This window comes from Coccinella septempunctata, chromosome 6 (genome assembly GCF_907165205.1).
Source record: "Coccinella septempunctata chromosome 6, icCocSept1.1, whole genome shotgun sequence".
NCBI classification, from domain to species: Eukaryota; Metazoa; Arthropoda; class Insecta; order Coleoptera; family Coccinellidae; genus Coccinella; species Coccinella septempunctata.
The window spans coordinates 3,116,328-3,136,884 of record NC_058194.1 but is presented as its reverse complement, the minus strand read 5'-3'; the positions used below and the strand labels follow the sequence as shown (position 1 = coordinate 3,136,884).

Here is a 20,557-nt window from a genome sequence, read left to right as displayed (position 1 = left end):
TTTCCGGTTTCGTAATCAGCATTGATAAGGCTTCCATTCCAGCTCAACAACTAACTATAGAAAATCTCGATTTTTTGGGTCAAAAATGAGCAAGGGCTTAGACCCCCCTAAAATGACCTATTTGCTCCTCTGCATAAAAATCAGGGTGTCCTACTACTGTCTTAGGATATGGAGTGTATAGAACTTACTTTTTTAATTCAACCAAACCTAACAGTTGATGATTCAATAGAGAATTGCACTCCAGAGAGCAGTTCAAAATGAACTGGAAAATGAAAAATGGAAAAAAAATAAATTCGATTTTTTTTTAAACAAAGTCAGATATTTGAAAGTTCATCATAAAAATATAGGTTTTCAAATAAGCTGAATCCATTGCGAGCATTCTCGAAAGCCTATCTCTCACCGTTCAGATTTTCATTTTGGAAATGTCATATTTCAAAAGTTGAAAATTTCAATCTGCAATATCTCTTGTTATATTCGTCTGATCCAATTGGGATTTCCAGTTTCGTAATCAGCATTGATCAGGCTTCCATTCCAGCTCAACAACTAAATATCGAAAATCTCGATTTTTTGGGTCAAAAATGAGCAAGGGCTTAGACTCCCCTAAAATGACCTATTTGCTCCTCTGCATACAAATCAGGGTGTCCTACTACTGTTTTAGGATATAGAGTATATAATACTTACTTTTTTGATTCAACCAAACCTAACAGTTGATGATTTGATAGAGAATTGCACTGCAGAGAGCAGTTCAAAGTGAACTGGTAAATGAAAAATGGAAAAACAATAATTTCGATTTTTCTTTCGAACGAACTCAGATATTTGAATGTTTGATATGAAAATATACGTTTTCAAATAAGCTGAATCCATTGCGAGCATTCTCAAAAGCCTATCTCTCACCGTTCAGATTTTCATTTTGGAAATGTCATTTTTCAAGAGTTGAAAATTTCAATCTGCAATATCTCTTGTTATATTCGTTTGATCCAATTCGGATTTCCGGTTTCGTAATCAGCATTGATAAGGCTTTCATTCCAGCTCAAAAACTAAATATCGAAAATCTCGATTTTTTGGGTTAAAAATGAGCAAGGGCTTAAACCCCCCTAAAATGACCTATTTGCTCCTCTGCATAAAAATCAGGGTGTCCTACTACTGTCTTAGGATATGGAGTGTATAGAACTTACTTTTTTAATTCAACCAAACCTAACAGTTGATGATTCAATAGAGAATTGCACTCCAGAGAGCAGTTCAAAATGAACTGGAAAATGAAAAATGGAAAAAAAATAAATTCGATTTTTTTTTAAACAAAGTCAGATATTTGAAAGTTCATCATAAAAATATAGGTTTTCAAATAAGCTGAATCAATTGCGAGCATTCTCGAAAGCCTATCTCTCACCGTTCAGATTTTCATTTTGGAAATGTCATATTTCAAAAGTTGAAAATTTCAATCTGCAATATCTCTTGTTATATTCGTCTGATCCAATTGGGATTTCCAGTTTCGTAATCAGCATTGATCAGGCTTCCATTCCAGCTCAACAACTAAATATCGAAAATCTCGATTTTTTTGGGTCAAAAATAAGCAAGGGCTTAGACCCGCCTAAAATGACCTATTTGCTCCTCTGCATAAAAATCAGGGTGTCCTACTACTGTCTTAGGATATGGAGTGTATAGTACTTACTTTTTTGATCCAACCAAACCTAATAGTTGATGATTCAATAGAGAATTGCACTCCAGAGAGCAGTTCAAAGTGAACTGGAAAATAAAAAATGGAAAAAAAATAAATTCGATTTTTTTTTTAACAAAGTCAGATATTTGAAAGTTTATCATGAAAATATGGGTTTTCAAAAAAGCTGAATCCATTGCAAGCATTCTCGAAAGCCTATCTCTCACCGTTCAGATTTTCATTTTGGAAATGTCATTTTTCAAAAGTTGCAAATTTCAATCTGCAATATCTCTTGTTATATTCGTTTGATCCAATTCGGATTTTCGGTTTCGTAATCAGCATTGATAAGGCTTCCATTTCAGCTCAAAAACTTAATATCGAAAACCTCGATTTTTTGGGTCAAAAATGAGCAAGTGCCTAGACCCCCCTAAAATGACCTATTTGCTCCTCTGCATAAAAATCAGGGTGTCCTACTACTATCTTAGGATATGGAGTGTATAGTACTTACTTTTTTGATTCAACCAAACCTAACAGTTGATGATTCAATAGAGAATAGCACTCCAGAGAGCAGTTCAAAGTGAACTGGAAAATGAAAAATGGAAAAGAAATAAATTCGATTTTTTTTAACAAAGTCAGATATTTGAAAGTTTATCATGAAAATATGGGTTTTCAAAAAAGCTGAATCCATTGCGAGCATTCTCGAAAGCCTATCTCTCACTGTTCAGATTTTCATTTTGGAAATGTCATTTTTCAAAAGTTGAAAATTTCAATCTGCAATTTCTCTTGTTATATTCGTCTGATCCAATTGGGATTTCCGGTTTCGTAATCAGCATTGATAAGGCTCCCATTTCAGCTCAAAAACTAAATATCGAAAATCTCGATTTTTTGGGTCAAAAATGAGCAAGGGGTTAGACCTCCCTAAAATGACCTATTTGCTCTTCTGCCTGAAAATCAGGAAGTTCAACTACTGTCTTAGGATATGGAGTGTATGATACTTACTTTGTTGATTCCACCAAACTAACCAGTTGATGATTCAATAGAGAATTGCACTCCAGAGAGCAGTTCAAATTTAACTGGAAAATGAAAAATGGAAAAACAATAAATTCGATTTTTCTTCAAACAACGTCCGATATTTGAGAGTTCATCATGAAAATATAGGTTTTCAAATATGCTGAACCTATAGCAAGTATTCCTGAAAGCCTATCTCTCTCCGTCCAGATTTTCATCTTGAAAATGGCATTTTCCAAAAGTTGCAAATTTCAATCCGCGATATCTCTTGTTATATTCCTCTGATCCAATTGAGATTTCCGGTTTCGTAATCAGCATTGATCAGGCTTCTATTCCAGCTCAACAACTAAATATCGAAAATCTCGATTTTTTTGGGTCCAAAATGAGCAAGGGCTTAGACCCCCTAAAATGACTTATTTGCTCCTCCGTATACAAATCAGGGTGTCCTACTACTGTCTTAGGATATGGAGTGTATAATACTCACTTTTCGATTCAACCAAACCTGACTGTTGATGATTCAATAGAGAATTGCACTCCAGAGAGCAGTTCAAAGTGAACTGGAAAATGAAAAATGGAAAAACAATAAATTCGATTTTTTTTTAAACGAAGCCAGATATTTGAAAGTTTGATATAAAAATATAGATTTTCAAATAAGCTGAATCCATTGCGAGCGTTCTCAAAAGCCTATCTCTCACCGTTCAGATTTTCATTTCGGAAATGTCATTTTTCAAAAGTTGAAAATTTCAATCTGCAATATCTCTTGTTATATTCGTCTGATCCAATTGGGATTTCCGGTTTCGTAATCAGCATTGATCAGGCTTCCATTCCAGCTCAGAAACTAAATATCGAAAATCTCGATTTTTTGGGTCAAAAATGAGCAAGGGCTTAGACCCCCCTAAAATGACCTATTTGCTCCTCTGCATAAATATCAGGGTGTCCTACTACTGTCTTAGGATATGGAGTGTATAGTACTTACTTTTTTGATTCAACCAAACCTAACAGTTGATGATTCAATAGAGAATTGCACTCCAGAGAGCAGTTCAAAGTGAACTGGAAAATGAAAAATGGAAAAAAAATAAATTCGAATTTTTTTTTGAACAAAGTCAGATATTTGAAAGTTTATCATGAAAATATAGGTATTCAAATAAGCTGGATCCATTGCGAGCATTCTCGAAAGCCTATCTCTCACCGTTCAGATTTTCATTTTGGAAATGTCATTTTTCAAAAGTTGAAAATTTCAATCTGCAATATCTCTTGTTATATTCGTCTGATCCAATTGGGATTTCCGGTTTCGTAATCAGCATTGATCAGGCTTCCATTGCAGCTCAACAACTAAATATCGAAAATCCCGATTTTTTTGGGTCAAAAATGAGCAAGGGCTTAGACCCCCTAAAATGACCTATTCGCTCCTCCGCATACAAATCAGGGTGTCCTACTACTGTCTTAGAATATGGAGTGTATAATACTTACTTTTTGATTCAAACAAACCTAACAGTTGATGATTCAATAGAGAATTGCACTCCAGAGAGCAGTTCAAAGTGAACTGGAAAATGAAAAATGGAAAAACAATAGATTCGATTTTTTTTTTTAACGAAGCCAGATATTTGAAAGTTTGATATAAAAATATAGGTTTTCAAATAAGCTGAATCCATTGCGAGCATTCCCAAAAGCCTATCTATCACCGTTCAGATTTTCATTTTGGAAATGTCATTTTTCAAAAGTTGAAAATTTCAATCTGCAATATCTCTTGTTATATTCCTCTGATCCAATTGGGATTTCCGGTTTCGTAATCAGCATTGATCAGGCTTCCACTGCAGTTCAACAACTAAATATAGAAAATCTCGATTTCTTGGGTCAAAAATGAGCAAGGGCTTAGACCCCCCTAAAATGACCTATTTGCTCCTCTGCATACAAATCAGGGTGTCCTACTACTGTTTTAGGATATGGAGTGTATAATACTTACTTTTTTGATTCAACCGAACCTAACAGTTGATGATTTAATAGAGAATTGCACTCCAGAGAGCAGTTCAAAGTGAACTGGTAAATGAAAAATGGAAAAACAATAAATTCGATTTTTTTTCAAACGAACTCAGATATTTGAATGTTTGATATGAAAATATGGGTTTTCAAATAAGCTGAATCCATTGCAAGTATTTTCAAAAGCCTATTTCCCACCGTTCAGATTTTCATTTTGGAAATGTCATTTTCCAAAAGTTGAAAATTTCAATCTGCAATATCTCTTGTTTTATTCGTTTGATCCAATTCGGATTTCCGGTTTCATAATTAGCATTGATAAGGCTTTCATTCCAGCTCAAAAACTAAATATCGAAAATCTCGATTTTTTGGGTCAAAAATGAGCAAGGGCTTAGACCCCCCTAAAATGACCTATTTGCTCTTCTGCCTGAAAATCAGGGTGTCCTACTACTGTCTCAGGATATGGAGTGTATAGAACTTACTTTTTTGATTCAACCAAACCTAACAGTTGATGATTCAATAGAGAATTGCACTCCAGAGAGCAGTTCAAAGTGAACTGGAAAATGAAAAATGGAAAAACAATAGATTCGATTTTTTTTTAACGAAGCCAGATTTTTGAAAGTTTGATATGAAAATATAAGTTTTCAAATAAGCTGAATCCATTGCGAGCATTCCCAAAAGCCTATCTCTCACCGTTCAGATTTTCATTTTGGAAATGTCATTTTTCAAAAGTTGAAAATTTCAATCTGCAATATCTCTTGTTATATTCGTCTGATCCAATTTGGATTTCTGGTTTCGTGATCAGCATTGATCAGGCTTCCATTCCAGCTCATAAACTAAATATCGAAAATCTCGATTTTTTGGGTCAAAAATGAGCAAGGGCTTAGACCCCCCTAAAATGACCTATTTGCTCCTCTGCATAAAAATCAGGGTGTCCTACTACTGTCTTAAGATATGGAGTGTATAGTACTTACTTTTTTGATTCAACCAAACCTAACAGTTGATGGTTCAATAGAGAATTGCACTCCAGAGAGCAGTTCAAATTGAACTGGAAAAGGAAAAATGGAAAAACAATAAATTCGATTTTTCTTTAAACAACGTCGGATATTTGAAGGTTCATCATGAAAATATAGATTTTCGAATATGCTGAATCTATAGCAAGTATTCCTGAAAGCCTATTTCTCACCGTTCAGATTTTCATTTTGGAAATGTCATTTTCCAAAAGTTGAAAATTTCAATCTGCAATATCTCTTGTTATATTCGTCTGATCCAATTGGCATTTCCGGTTTCGTAATCAGCATTGATCAGGCTTCCATTCCAGCTCAACAACTAAATATCGAAAATCTCGATTTTTTGGGTCAAAAATGAGCAAGGGCTTAGACCCCCCTAAAATGACCTATTTGCTCCTCTGCATACAAATCAGGGTGTCCTACTACTGTCTTAGGATATGGAGTGTATAGAACTTATTTTTTTGATTCAACCAAACCTAACAGTTGATGATTCAATAGAGAATTGCAGTCCAGAGAGCTGTTCAAAGTGAACTGGTAAATGAAAAATGGAAAAACAATAAATTCGATTTTTTTTCAAACGAACTCAGATATTTGAATGTTTGATATAAAAATATAGGTTTTCAAATAAGCTTAATCCATTGCAAGTATTCTCAAAAGCCTATTTCTCACCGTTCAGATTTTCATTTTGGAAATGTCATTTTTCAAAAGTTGAAAATTTCAATGTGCAATATCTCTTGTTTTATTCGTTTGATCCAATTCGGATTTCCGGTTTCATAATCAGCATTGATAAGGCTTTCATTCCAGCTCAAAAACTAGGTATCGAAAATCTCGATTTTTTGGGTCAAAAATGAGCAAGGGCTTAGACCCCCTAAAATGACCTATTTGCTCCTCTGCATAAAAATCAGGGTGTCCTACTACTGTCTTAGGATATGGAGTGTATAGAACTTACTTTTTTGATTCAACCAAACCTAACAGTTGATGATTCAATAGAGAATTGCACTCCAGAGAGCAGTTCAAAGTGAACTGGAAAATGAAAAATGGAAAAACAATAGATTCGATTTTTTTTTTTAACGAAGCCAGATATTTGAAAGTTTGATATGAAAATATAGGTTTTCAAATAAGCTGAATCCATTGCGAGCATTCCCAAAAGCCTTTCTCTCACCGTTCAGATTTTCATTTTGGAAATGTCATTTTTCAAAAGTTGAAAATTTCAATCTGCAATATCTCTTGTTATATTCGTCTGATCCAATTTAGATTTCTGGTTTCGTGATCAGCATTGATCAGGCTTCCATTCCAGCTCATAAACTAAATATCGAAAATCTCGATTTTTTGGGTCAAAAATGAGCAAGGGCTTAGACCCCCCTAAAATGACCTATTTGCTCCTCTGCATAAAAATCAGGGTGTCCTACTACTGTCTTAAGATATGGAGTGTATAGTACTTACTTTTTTGATTCAACCAAACCTAACAGTTGATGGTTCAATAGAGAATTGCACTCCAGAGAGCAGTTCAAATTGAACTGGAAAAGGAAAAATGGAAAAACAATAAATTCGATTTTTCTTTAAACAACGTCGGATATTTGAAGGTTCATCATGAAAATATAGATTTTCGAATATGCTGAATCTATAGCAAGTATTCCTGAAAGCCTATTTCTCACCGTTCAGATTTTCATTTTGGAAATGTCATTTTCCAAAAGTTGAAAATTTCAATCTGCAATATCTCTTGTTTTATTCGTTTGATCAAATTCGGATTTCCGGTTTCATAATCAGCATTGATAAGGCTTTCATTCCAGCTCAAAAACTAAATATCGAAAATCTCGATTTTTTGGGTCAAAAATGAGCAAGGGCTTAGACCCCCCTAAAATGACCTATTTGCTCCTCTGCATAAAAATCAGGGTGTCCTACTACTGTCTTAGGATATGGAGTGTATAGTACTTACTTTTTTGATTCAACCAAACCTAACAGTTGATGATTCAATAGAGAATTGCACTCCAGAGAGCAGTTCAATGTGAACTGGAAAATGAAAAATGGAAAAATAATAAATTCGATTTTTTTTTTAACGAACTCAGATATTTGAATGTTTATCATGAAAATATAGGTTTTCAAATAAGCTGAATCCATTGCGAGCATTCCCAAAAGCCTATCTCTCACCGTTCAGATTTTCATTTTGGAAATGTCATTTTTCAAAAGTTGCAAATTTCAATCTGCAATATCTCTTGTTATATTCGTCTGATCCAATTGGATTATCAGCATTGATCAGGCTTCCATTCCAGCTCAACAACTAAATATCGAAAATCTCGTTTTTTTGGGTCAAAAATGAGCAAGGGCTTAGACCCCCCTAAAATGACCTATTTGCTCCTCTGCATACAAATCAGGGTGTCCTACTACTGTTTTAGGATATAGAGTGTATAATACTTACTTTTTTGATTCAACCAAACCTAACAGTTGATGATTTGATAGAGAATTGCACTCCAGAGAGCAGTTCAAAGTGAACTGGTAAATGAAAAATATAAAAACAATAAATTCGATTTTTTTTTCAAACGAACTCAGATATTTGAATGTTTATCATGAAAATATAGGTTTTCAAATAAGCTGAATCAATTGCGAGCATTCTCGAAAGCCTATCTCTCACCGTTCAGATTTTCATTTTGGAAATGTCATATTTCAAAAGTTGCAAATTTCAATCTGCAATATCTCTTGTTATATTCGTCTGATCCAATTGGGATTTCCGGTTTCGTAATCAGCATTGATAAGGCTTCCATTCCAGCTCAGAAACTAAATATCGAAAATCTCGATTTTTTGGGTCAAAAATGAGCAAGGGCTTAGACCCCCCTAAAATGACCTATTTGCTCCTCTGCATACAAATCAGGGTGTCCTACTACTGTTTTAGGATATAGAGTGTATAATACTTACTTTTTTGATTCAACCAAACCTAACAGTTGATGATTTGATAGAGAATTGCACTCCAGAGAGCAGTTCAAAGTGAACTGGAAAATAAAAAATGGAAAAACAATAGATTCGATTTTTTTTTAAACGAAGCCAGATATTTGAAAGTTTGATATGAAAATATAGGTCTTCAAATAAGCTAAATCCTTTGCGAGCATTCCCAAAAGCCTATCTCTCACCGTTCAGATTTTCATTTCGGAAATGTCATTTTTCAAAAGTTGAAAATTTCAATCTGCAATATCTCTTGTTATATTCGTCTGATCCAATTGGGATTTCCGGTTTCGTAATCAGCATTGATTAGGCTTCCATTCCAGCTCAGAAACTAAATATCGAAAATCTCGATTTTTTGGGTCAAAAATGAGCAAGGGCTTAGAGCCCCCTGAAATGACCTATTTGCTCTTCTGCCTGAAAATCAGGAAGTTCAACTACTGTCTTAGGATATGGAGTGTATGAAACTTACTTTGTTGATTCCACCAAACTAAACAGTTGATGATTCAATAGAGAATTGCACTCCAGAGAGCAGTTCAAATTGAACTGGAAAATGAAAAATGGAAAAACAATAAATTCGATTTTTCTTCAAAGAACGTCCGATATTTGAAAGTTCATCATGAAAATATAAGTTTTCGAATATGCTGAACCTATAGCAAGTATTCCTGAAAGCCTATCTCTCTCCGTTCAGATTTTCATTTTGAAAAGGGCATTTTTCAAAAGTTGCAAATTTCAATCTGCAACATCTCTTGTTATATTCCTCTGATCCAATTGGGATTTCCGGTTTCGTAATCAGCATTGATCAGGCTTCCATTGCAGCTCAACAACTAAATATCGAAAATCCCGATTTTTTTGGGTCAAAAATGAGCAAGGGCTTAGACCCCCTAAAATGACCTATTCGCTCCTCCGCATACAAATCAGGGTGTCCTACTACTGTCTTAGAATATGGAGTGTATAATACTTACTTTTTGATTCAAACAAACCTAACAGTTGATGATTCAATAGAGAATTGCACTCCAGAGAGAAGTTCAAAGTGAACTGGAAAATGAAAAATGGAAAAACAATAGATTCGATTTTTTTTTTAAACGAAGCCAGATATTTGAAAGTTTGATATAAAAATATAGGTTTTCAAATAAGCTGAATCCATTGCGAGCATTCCCAAAAGCCTATCTCTCACCGTTCAGATTTTCATTTTGGAAATGTCATTTTTCAAAAGTTGAAAATTTCAATCTGCAATATCTCTTCTTATATTCCTATGATCCAATTGGGATTTCCGGTTTCGTAATCAGCATTGATCAGGCTTCCATTGCAGCTCAACAACTAAATATAGAAAATCTCGATTTCTTGGGTCAAAAATGAGCAAGGGCTTAGACCCCCCTAAAATGACCTATTTGCTCCTCTGCATACAAATCAGGGTGTCCTACTACTGTCTTAGGATATGGAGTGTATAGTTCTTACTTTTTTGATTCAACCAAACCTAACAGTTGATGATTCAATAGAGAATTGCACTCCAGTAGCAGTTCAAAGTGAACTGGAAAATGAAAAATGGAAAAACAATAAATTCGATTTTTTTTCAAACGAACTCAGATATTTGAATGTTTGATATGAAAATATGGGTTTTCAAATAAGCTGAATCCATTGCAAGTATTTTCAAAAGCCTATTTCTCACCGTTCAGATTTTCATTTTGGAAATGTCATTTTCCAAAAGTTGAAAATTTCAATCTGCAATATCTCTTGTTTTATTCGTTTGATCCAATTCGGATTTCCGGTTTCATAATTAGCATTGATAAGGCTTTCATTCCAGCTCAAAAACTAAATATCGAAAATCTCGATTTTTTGGGTCAAAAATGAGCAAGGGCTTAGACCTCCCTAAAATGACCTATTTGCTCCTCTGCATAAAAATCAGGGTGTCCTACTACTGTCTCAGGATATGGAGTGTATAGAACTTACTTTTTTGATTCAACCAAACCTAACAGTTGATGATTCAATAGAGAATTGCACTCCAGAGAGCAGTTCAAAGTGAACTGGAAAATGAAAAATGGAAAAACAATAGATTCGATTTTTTTTAACGAAGCCAGATATTTGAAAGTTTGATATGAAAATATAAGTTTTCAAATAAGCTGAATCCATTGCGAGCATTCCCAAAAGCCTATCTCTCACCGTTCAGATTTTCATTTTGGAAATGTCATTTTTCAAAAGTTGAAAATTTCAATCTGCAATATCTCTTGTTATATTCGTCTGATCCAATTTGGATTTCTGGTTTCGTGATCAGCATTGATCAGGCTTCCATTCCAGCTCATAAACTAAATATCGAAAATCTCGATTTTTTGGGTCAAAAATGAGCAAGGGCTTAGACCCCCCTAAAATGACCTATTTGCTCCTCTGCATTAAAATCAGGGTGTCCTACTACTGTCTTAAGATATGGAGTGTATAGTACTTACTTTTTTGATTCAACCAAACCTAACAGTTGATGGTTCAATAGAGAATTGCACTCCAGAGAGCAGTTCAAATTGAACTGGAAAAGGAAAAATGGAAAAACAATAAATTCGATTTTTCTTTAAACAACGTCGGATATTTGAAGGTTCATCATGAAAATATAGATTTTCGAATATGCTGAATCTATAGCAAGTATTCCTGAAAGCCTATTTCTCACCGTTCAGATTTTCATTTTGGAAATGTAATTTTCCAAAAGTTGAAAATTTCAATCTGCAATATCTCTTGTTATATTCGTCTGATCCAATTGGCATTTCCAGTTTCGTAATCAGCATTGATCAGGCTTCCATTCCAGCTCAACAACTAAATATCGAAAATCTCGATTTTTTGGGTCAAAAATGAGCAAGGGCTTAGACCCCCCTAAAATGACCTATTTGCTCCTCTGCATACAAATCAGGGTGTCCTACTACTGTTTTAGGATATGGAGTGTATAATACTTACTTTTTTGATTCAACCGAACCTAACAGTAGATGATTTAATAGAGAATTGCAGTCCAGAGAGCAGTTCAAAGTGAACTGGTAAATGAAAAATGGAAAAACAATAAATTCGATTTTTTTTCAAACGAACTCAGATATTTGAATGTTTGATATGAAAATATAGGTTTTCAAATAAGCTGAATCCATTGCAAGTATTCTCAAAAGCCTATTTCTCACCGTTCAGATTTTCATTTTGGAAATGTCATTTTCCAAAAGTTGAAAATTTCAATCTGCAATATCTCTTGTTTTATTCGTTTGATCCAATTCGGATTTCCGGTTTCATAATCAGCATTGATAAGGCTTTCATTCCAGCTCAAAAACTAGGTATCGAAAATCTCGATTTTTTGGGTCAAAAATGAGCAAGGGCTTAGACCCCCTAAAATGACCTATTTGCTCCTCTGCATAAAAATCAGGGTGTCCTACTACTGTCTTAGGATATGGAGTGTATAGAACTTACTCTTTTGATTCAACCAAACCTAACAGTTGATGATTCAATAGAGAATTGCACTCCAGAGAGCAGTTCAAAGTGAACTGGAAAATGAAAAATGGAAAAACAATAGATTCGATTTTTTTTTTAACGAAGCCAGATATTTGAAAGTTTGATATGAAAATATAGGTTTTCAAATAAGCTGAATCCATTGCGAGCATTCCCAAAAGCCTATCTCTCACCGTTCAGATTTTCATTTTGGAAATGTCATTTTTCAAAAGTTGAAAATTTCAATCTGCAATATCTCTTGTTATATTCGTCTGATCCAATTTAGATTTCTGGTTTCGTGATCAGCATTGATCAGGCTTCCATTCCAGCTCATAAACTAAATATCGAAAATCTCGATTTTTTGGGTCAAAAATGAGCAAGGCTTAGACCCCCCTAAAATGACCTATTTGCTCCTCTGCATAAAAATCAGGGTGTCCTACTACTGTCTTAAGATATGGAGTGTATAGTACTTACTTTTTTGATTCCACCAAACCTAACAGTTGATGGTTCAATAGAGAATTGCACTCCAGTGAGCAGTTCAAATTGAACTGGAAAAGGAAAAATGGAAAAACAATAAATTCGATTTTTCTTTAAACAACGTCGGATATTTGAAGGTTCATCATGAAAATATAGATTTTCGAATATGCTGAATCTATAGCAAGTATTCCTGAAAGCCTATTTCTCACCGTTCAGATTTTCATTTTGGAAATGTCATTTTCCAAAAGTTGAAAATTTCAATCTGCAATATCTCTTGTTTTATTCGTTTGATCAAATTCGGATTTCCGGTTTCATAATCAGCATTGATAAGGCTTTCATTCCAGCTCAAAAACTAAATATCGAAAATCTCGATTTTTTGGGTCAAAAATGAGCAAGGGCTTAGACCCCCCTAAAATGACCTATTTGCTCCTCTGCATAAAAATCAGGGTGTCCTACTACTGTCTTAGGATATGGAGTGTATAGTACTTACTTTTTGATTCAACCAAACCTAACAGTTGATGATTCAATAGAGAATTGCACTCCAGAGAGCAGTTCAATGTGAACTGGAAAATGAAAAATGGAAAAATAATAAATTCGATTTTTTTTAACGAACTCAGATATTTGAATGTTTATCATGAAAATATAGGTTTTCGAATAAGCTGAATCCATTGCGAGCATTCCCAAAAGCCTATCTCTCACCGTTCAGATTTTCATTTTGGAAATGTCATTTTTCAAAAGTTGAAAATTTCAATCTGCAATATCTCTTGTTTTATTCGTTTGATCCAATTCGGATTTTCGGTTTCATAATTAGCATTGATAAGGCTTTCATTCCAGCTCAAAAACTAAATATCGAAAATCTCGATTTTTTGGGTCAAAAATGAGCAAGGGCTTAGACCCCCCTAAAATGACCTATTTGCTCCTCTGCATAAAAATCAGGGTGTCCTACTACTGTCTTAGGATATGGAGTGTATAATACTTACTTTTTTGATTCAACCGAACCTAACAGTAGATGATTTAATAGAGAATTGCAGTCCAGAGAGCAGTTCAAAGTGAACTGGTAAATGAAAAATGGAAAAACAATAAATTCGATTTTTTTTCAAACGAACTCAGATATTTGAATGTTTGATATGAAAATATAGGTTTTCAAATAAGCTGAATCCATTGCAAGTATTCTCAAAAGCCTATTTCTCACCGTTCAGATTTTCATTTTGGAAATGTCATTTTCCAAAAGTTGAAAATTTCAATCTGCAATATCTCTTGTTTTATTCGTTTGATCCAATTCGGATTTCCGGTTTCATAATCAGCATTGATAAGGCTTTCATTCCAGCTCAAAAACTAGGTATCGAAAATCTCGATTTTTTGGGTCAAAAATGAGCAAGGGCTTAGACCCCCTAAACTGACCTATTTGCTCCTCTGCATAAAAATCAGGGTGTCCTACTACTGTCTTAGGATATGAAGTGTATAGAACTTACTTTTTTGATTCAACCAAACCTGACAGTTGATGATTCAATAGAGAATTGCACTCCAGAGAGCAGTTCAAAGTGAACTGGAAAATGAAAAATGGAAAAACAATAGATTCGATTTTTTTTTTTAACGAAGCCAGATATTTGAAAGTTTGATATGAAAATATAGGTTTTCAAATAAGCTGAATCCATTGCGAGCATTCCCAAAAGCCTATCTCTCACCGTTCAGATTTTCATTTTGGAAATGTCATTTTTCAAAAGTTGAAAATTTCAATCTGCAATATCTCTTGTTATATTCGTCTGATCCAATTTAGATTTCTTGTTTCGTGATCAGCATTGATCAGGCTTCCATTCCAGCTCATAAACTAAATATCGAAAATCTCGATTTTTTGGGTCAAAAATGAGCAAGGGCTTAGACCCCCCTAAAATGACCTATTTGCTCCTCTGCATAAAAATCAGGGTGTCCTACTACTGTCTTAAGATTTGGAGTGTATAGTACTTACTTTTTTGATTCAACCAAACCTAACAGTTGATGGTTCAATAGAGAATTGCACTCCAGAGAGCAGTTCAAATTGAACTGGAAAAGGAAAAATGGAAAAACAATAAATTCGATTTTTCTTTAAACAACGTCGGATATTTGAAGGTTCATCATGAAAATATAGATTTTCGAATATGCTGAATAAATAGCAAGTATTCCTGAAAGCCTATTTCTCACCGTTCAGATTTTCATTTTGGAAATGTCATTTTCCAAAAGTTGAAAATTTCAATCTGCAATATCTCTTGTTTTATTCGTTTGATCAAATTCGGATTTCCGGTTTCATAATCAGCATTGATAAGGCTTTCATTCCAGCTCAAAAACTAAATATCGAAAATCTCGATTTTTTGGGTCAAAAATGAGCAAGGGCTTAGACCCCCCTAAAATGACCTATTTGCTCCTCTGCATAAAAATCAGGGTGTCCTACTACTGTCTTAGGATATGGAGTGTATAGTACTTACTTTTTTGATTCAACCAAACCTAACAGTTGATGATTCAATAGAGAATTGCACTCCAGAGAGCAGTTCAATGTGAACTGGAAAATGAAAAATGGAAAAATAATAAATTCGATTTTTTTTTTAACGAACTCAGATATTTGAATGTTTATCATGAAAATATAGGTTTTCAAATAAGCTGAATCCATTGCGAGCATTCCCAAAAGCCTATCTCTCACCGTTCAGATTTTCATTTTGGAAATGTCATTTTTCAAAAGTTGCAAATTTCAATCTGCAATATCTCTTGTTATATTCGTCTGATCCAATTGGATTATCAGCATTGATCAGGCTTCCATTCCAGCTCAACAACTAAATATCGAAAATCTCGTTTTTTTGGGTCAAAAATGAGCAAGGGCTTAGACCCCCCTAAAATGACCTATTTGCTCCTCTGCATACAAATCAGGGTGTCCTACTACTGTTTTAGGATATAGAGTGTATAATACTTACTTTTTTGATTCAACCAAACCTAACAGTTGATGATTTGATAGAGAATTGCACTCCAGAGAGCAGTTCAAAGTGAACTGGTAAATGAAAAATGGAAAAACAATAAATTCGATTTTTTTTTCAAACGAACTCAGATATTTGAATGTTTATCATGAAAATATAGGTTTTCAAATAAGCTGAATGAATTGCGAGCATTCTCGAAAGCCTATCTCTCACCGTTCAGATTTTCATTTTGGAAATGTCATATTTCAAAAGTTGCAAATTTCAATCTGCAATATTTCTTGTTATATTCGTCTGATCCAATTGGGATTTCCGGTTTCGTAATCAGCATTGATAAGGCTTCCATTCCAGCTTAGAAACTAAATATCGAAAATCTCGATTTTTTGGGTCAAAAATGAGCAAGGGCTTAGACCCCCCTAAAATGACCTATTTGCTCCTCTGCATACAAATCAGGGTGTCCTACTACTGTTTTAGGATATAGAGTGTATAATACTTACTTTTTTGATTCAACCAAACCTAACAGTTGATGATTTGATAGAGAATTGCACTCCAGAGAGCAGTTCAAAGTGAACTGGAAAATAAAAAATGGAAAAAAAATAGATTCGATTTTTTTTTAAACGAAGCCAGATATTTGAAAGTTTGATATGAAAATATAGGTCTTCAAATAAGCTAAATCCATTGCGAGCATTCCCAAAAGACTATCTCTCACCGTTCAGATTTTCATTTCGGAAATGTCATTTTTCAAAAGTTGAAAATTTCAATCTGCAATATCTCTTGTTATATTCGTCTGATCCAATTGGGATTTCCGGTTTCGTAATCAGCATTGATTAGGCTTCCATTCCAGCTCAGAAACTAAATATCGAAAATCTCGATTTTTTGGGTCAAAAATGAGCAAGGGCTTAGAGCCCCCTAAAATGACCTATTTGCTCCTCTGCATAAATATCAGGGTGTCCTACTACTGTCTTAGGATATGGAGTGTATAGTACTTACTTTTTTGATTCAACCAAACCTAACAGTTGATGATTCAATAGAGAATTGCACTCCAGTAGCAGTTCAAAGTGAACTGGAAAATGAAAAATGGAAAAAAAATAAATTCGATTTTTTTTCAAACAAAGTCAGATATTTGAAAGTTCATCATGAAAATATAGGTTTTCAAATAAGCTGAATCCATTGCGAGCATTCTCGAAAGCCTATCTCTCACCGTTCAGATTTTCATTTCGGAAATGTCATTTTTCAAAAGTTGAAAATTTCAATCTGCAATATCTCTTGTTATATTCGTCTGATCCGATTGGGATTTCCGGTTTCGTAATCAGCATTGATAAGGCTTCCATTTCAGCACAAAAACTAAATATCGAAAATCTCGATTTTTTGGGTCAAAAATGAGCTAGGGGTTAGACCCCCCCAAAATGACCTATTTGCTCTTCTGCCTGAAAATCAGGAAGTTCAACTACTGTCTTAGGATATGGAGTGTATGATACTTACTTTGTTGATTCCACCAAACTAAACAGTTGATGATTCAATAGAGAATTGCACTCCAGAGAGCAGTTCAAATTGAACTGGAAAATGAAAATTGGAAAAACAATAAATTCGATTTTTCTTCAAACAACGTCCGATATTTGAAAGTTCATCATGAAAATATAGGTTTTCGAATATGCTGAACCTATAGCAAGTATTCCTGAAAGCCTATCTCTCTCCGTTCAGATTTTCATCTTGAAAATGGCATTTTTCAAAAGTTGCAAATTTCAATCTGCAATATCTCTTGTTATATTCCTCTGATCCAATTGGGATTTCCGGTTTCGTAATCAGCATTGATCAGGCTTCCATTCCAGCTCAACAACTAAATATCGAGAATCTCGATTTTTTTGGGTCAAAAATGAGCAAGGGCTTAGACCCCCTAAAATGACCTATTTGCTCCTCCGCATACAAATCAGGGTGTCCTACTACTGTCTTAGGATATGGAGTGTATTATACTTACTTTTTGATTCAACCAAACCTAACAACCTAACAATCATGAATATGAATATACAAAGTATATCGAAAAAAGTTGACCAATTCAATTCTTACATGGCTGAGTTAAATCCTGATGTTGTCTGCCTAACGGAGCACTGGCTTCGAAAAGGGCATATGGACGTTCTGAATATGCAGAACTATCGAGTAGCCTCGTCTCTTTGTAGAGAAAATTCTATTCATGGTGGAACAATGATTCTTGTAAAGGACGGATTAAAATATAGGAATCTGTCGGAGCTTCTTTCCTCCACTATTGAGAAGCACATTGAGATTTCGGCGGTCGAACTGAACAAGCGAAAATTGGTAGTAATTGCATTATATAGACCTCCGACTGGCGATTTTGATCTGTTTGTGAACGTTGTTGACAAGATGTTGTCCGAGGTGGCTGAGAGGTTCCCTGCTCATGAAGTATACTTGGCAGGAGATTTCAACATAGATTTCCTAGTGGAAAGTAACGATATGAGAGACTTGTTGAATCTACTTAAATCTCATGGGCTGGCTATAACGTCGACATTGCCAACACGGGTTACCAAGACAAGCAGTACCTGCATAGCTAATGTGTTCACAAATAAAGACTTGGACAATATTAAGGTGAGAACAATAAATATGCATATGTCGGATCATCGGGCACAACTATTGGCGATAACTGAAAAGCGGATAAAGAAGGAAAAAGTGAAAAAGATTAAAATAAGAGATATAAGTGACCACAATGTGCAGATATATAAACAAAAGCTTCTGTCATATCGGTGGTTGGATATCTTGAGGGAGAAATCTTCTGAGGAGATGTTCAACACGATCTATGAAATTATCCTGAAAGATTACAATGAATGCTTTCCAGTGAGGTACAGACCGGAAAAGAGTAAAAATAATTATTATTTCACTGATGTGCAGATAAGGATGAAAAACAGATTAGATGCGTTAGCAGTAAGAGCAGCAACAACGAAAAGTGATGAAGATTACCGGGTTTACAATAATTATAAGAGATTGTTTCACCAAGAAATTGCTGAATCGATAAAGCAGAGAAATGCCTCATTTATAGAAAACTCAGAGAATAAGCAGAAAGCTATATGGCACCTCATTAGGACAGAAACAAATAAGAAACGGAAATCTTCAGCCAAGACCTCACTATGTGCTGAAAATTTAAATACCTATTTTTGTGAATTGGGTGAGACAGTTGCTGAAAGTATACCTGTATCAGAGATCAGACCCGAAGATTTCCTGAAAAATGTCAAAATAGATAACAGTAAATCGTGTTACTTTCGTCCTACCACACCAGAAGAGATTGAAGCAATTATAGGAAATCTGAAAAAAAAATCTGCCACAGATGTGGATGATTTTTCAGTGGAACTATTGAAGAAGATAAAAAGGGAATTATCCGATCCTTTGTCGTTCGTTGTGAATAAGTGTATGGAAGAGGGAGTGTTTCCTGCTGTGCTGAAACGGGCAAAGGTAGTTCCAGTTCACAAGGGAGGTGATGCCGATCAAGAACAAAATTACAGGCCCATATCAATTTTGCCAGTCCTGTCTAAGGTGCTGGAAATGGCAATCAAGGAGAGATTGGTTGATTTTTTTGAAAAGAACAAATTTTTCTCCGATCATCAACACGGCTACAGGGGGGGCAGATCGGTTGTGACAGCCATATGGGAAGTTCTCAAGCTTACTGCTGCAGCTTGGGATGGTAATGACATTGCTGAGTTGTTGTGTGTTGATCTTTCAAAGGCTTTCGACACCGTTGATCATGGTACGTTGCTTGAGAAGCTGTTTTACTATGGAGCGAGGGGCATTCCACTTAAGTTAATTGCCTCATACTTATCTGAGAGAGAACAACTGGTTACCTGGTTGAATGAGCAGTCCACCAGCCGAAAGATTAAGATAGGTGTCCCGCAGGGTTCGGTGCTTGGCCCAATCCTTTTTTTGATCTTCATTAATGACCTGATCTGGAATATAAGTTTTTATGGAGCTGTACTGTTTGCTGATGATACCTCTGTTATGCTGAGAGGTAGAAGTGTGGACGAGATACGAACTAAAGCGGAGAAACTACTGGAAGACATCGGAAAGTGGTTTCAGGCGAATAGACTGAAAATGAATGAGAGCAAGACTCAGCAGCTCACATTTTCCCATGCATTGGATCAGAGAGCCTCCGTTAAGTTTTTGGGAGTCCATTTGGAATCTGGACTAGGATGGAGGACCAACATTGATGGACTGGTAGCAAAACTGTCAGTGGCTGTGTATTCCATTCGACGGGTGAAAATGTGCACAACATATGAAATGGCCAGGCTAACTTATTTTGCCAACTTCCATAGTGTGGCCTCCTACGCCATTCTTTTTTGGGGTAGTTCATCGGAAGCGCAAAGAGTGCTTTTACTCCAGAAGAGGGCTATAAGGGCTCTTTTCGGCCTTGGACCCAGAGACAGTTGTAGAGAGGCATTCAGGGCTGGGGGCATCTTGACTGTCCCAAGTATTTTCATATCATCCACACTGAAGTATGTGCATGCTAATATCAGAAACTTCCCGAGGAATATGCAGAGGCATCCATATGGAACAAGAAATAGAACAGCCTTAGAAATACCCTTTCATCGTCTAACATCGTCACAGCAATTTGTTGATTACTGGGGAGCCGTTTTGTACAATTCGATACCGGATACTATAAAACGGTTAAATGCTACAAGATTCGACAGGGAGATAAAGAGGGCTCTGTTGAAGACTACTGTATATAGCTTGAAAGAATTTTTGGACCGGCCTTCATTCTTTTTTACATGAATAAATGGATCAACAATGTTTTGTTTTATGTGTAATTGTGGTACTAGTCCTTCACAAAATAACTTACATATTTTTTGAATACTATTGTATTTGATTTTTTTTCTTTGACGCTTCCTGTATCTTGATACTGAGAATTATTAAATTATTATTATTATTATAATTATAACAGTTGATGATTCAATAGAGAATTGCACTCCAGAGAGCAGTTCAAAGTGAACTGGAAAATGAAAAATGGAAAAACAATAGATTCGATTTTTTTTTAAACGAAGCCAGATATTTGAAAGTTTGATATGAAAATATAGGTTTTCAAATAAGCTAAATCCATTGCGAGCATTCCCAAAAGCCTATCTCTCACC

At 35.0% G+C, this 20,557-nt stretch overlaps 1 protein-coding gene across 1 annotated transcript; it reads left to right on the top strand.

The window, feature by feature from the left end:
* The first annotated feature begins 17,633 nt into the window (after nt 1–17,633).
* LOC123315429 lies at nt 17,634–20,201 on the top strand. The gene has a single exon (XM_044901118.1). The coding sequence runs from the start codon at nt 17,634–17,636 to the stop codon at nt 20,199–20,201; it is 2,568 nt and encodes an 855-aa protein (XP_044757053.1).
* The last annotated feature ends 356 nt before the right edge of the window (nt 20,202–20,557 follow it).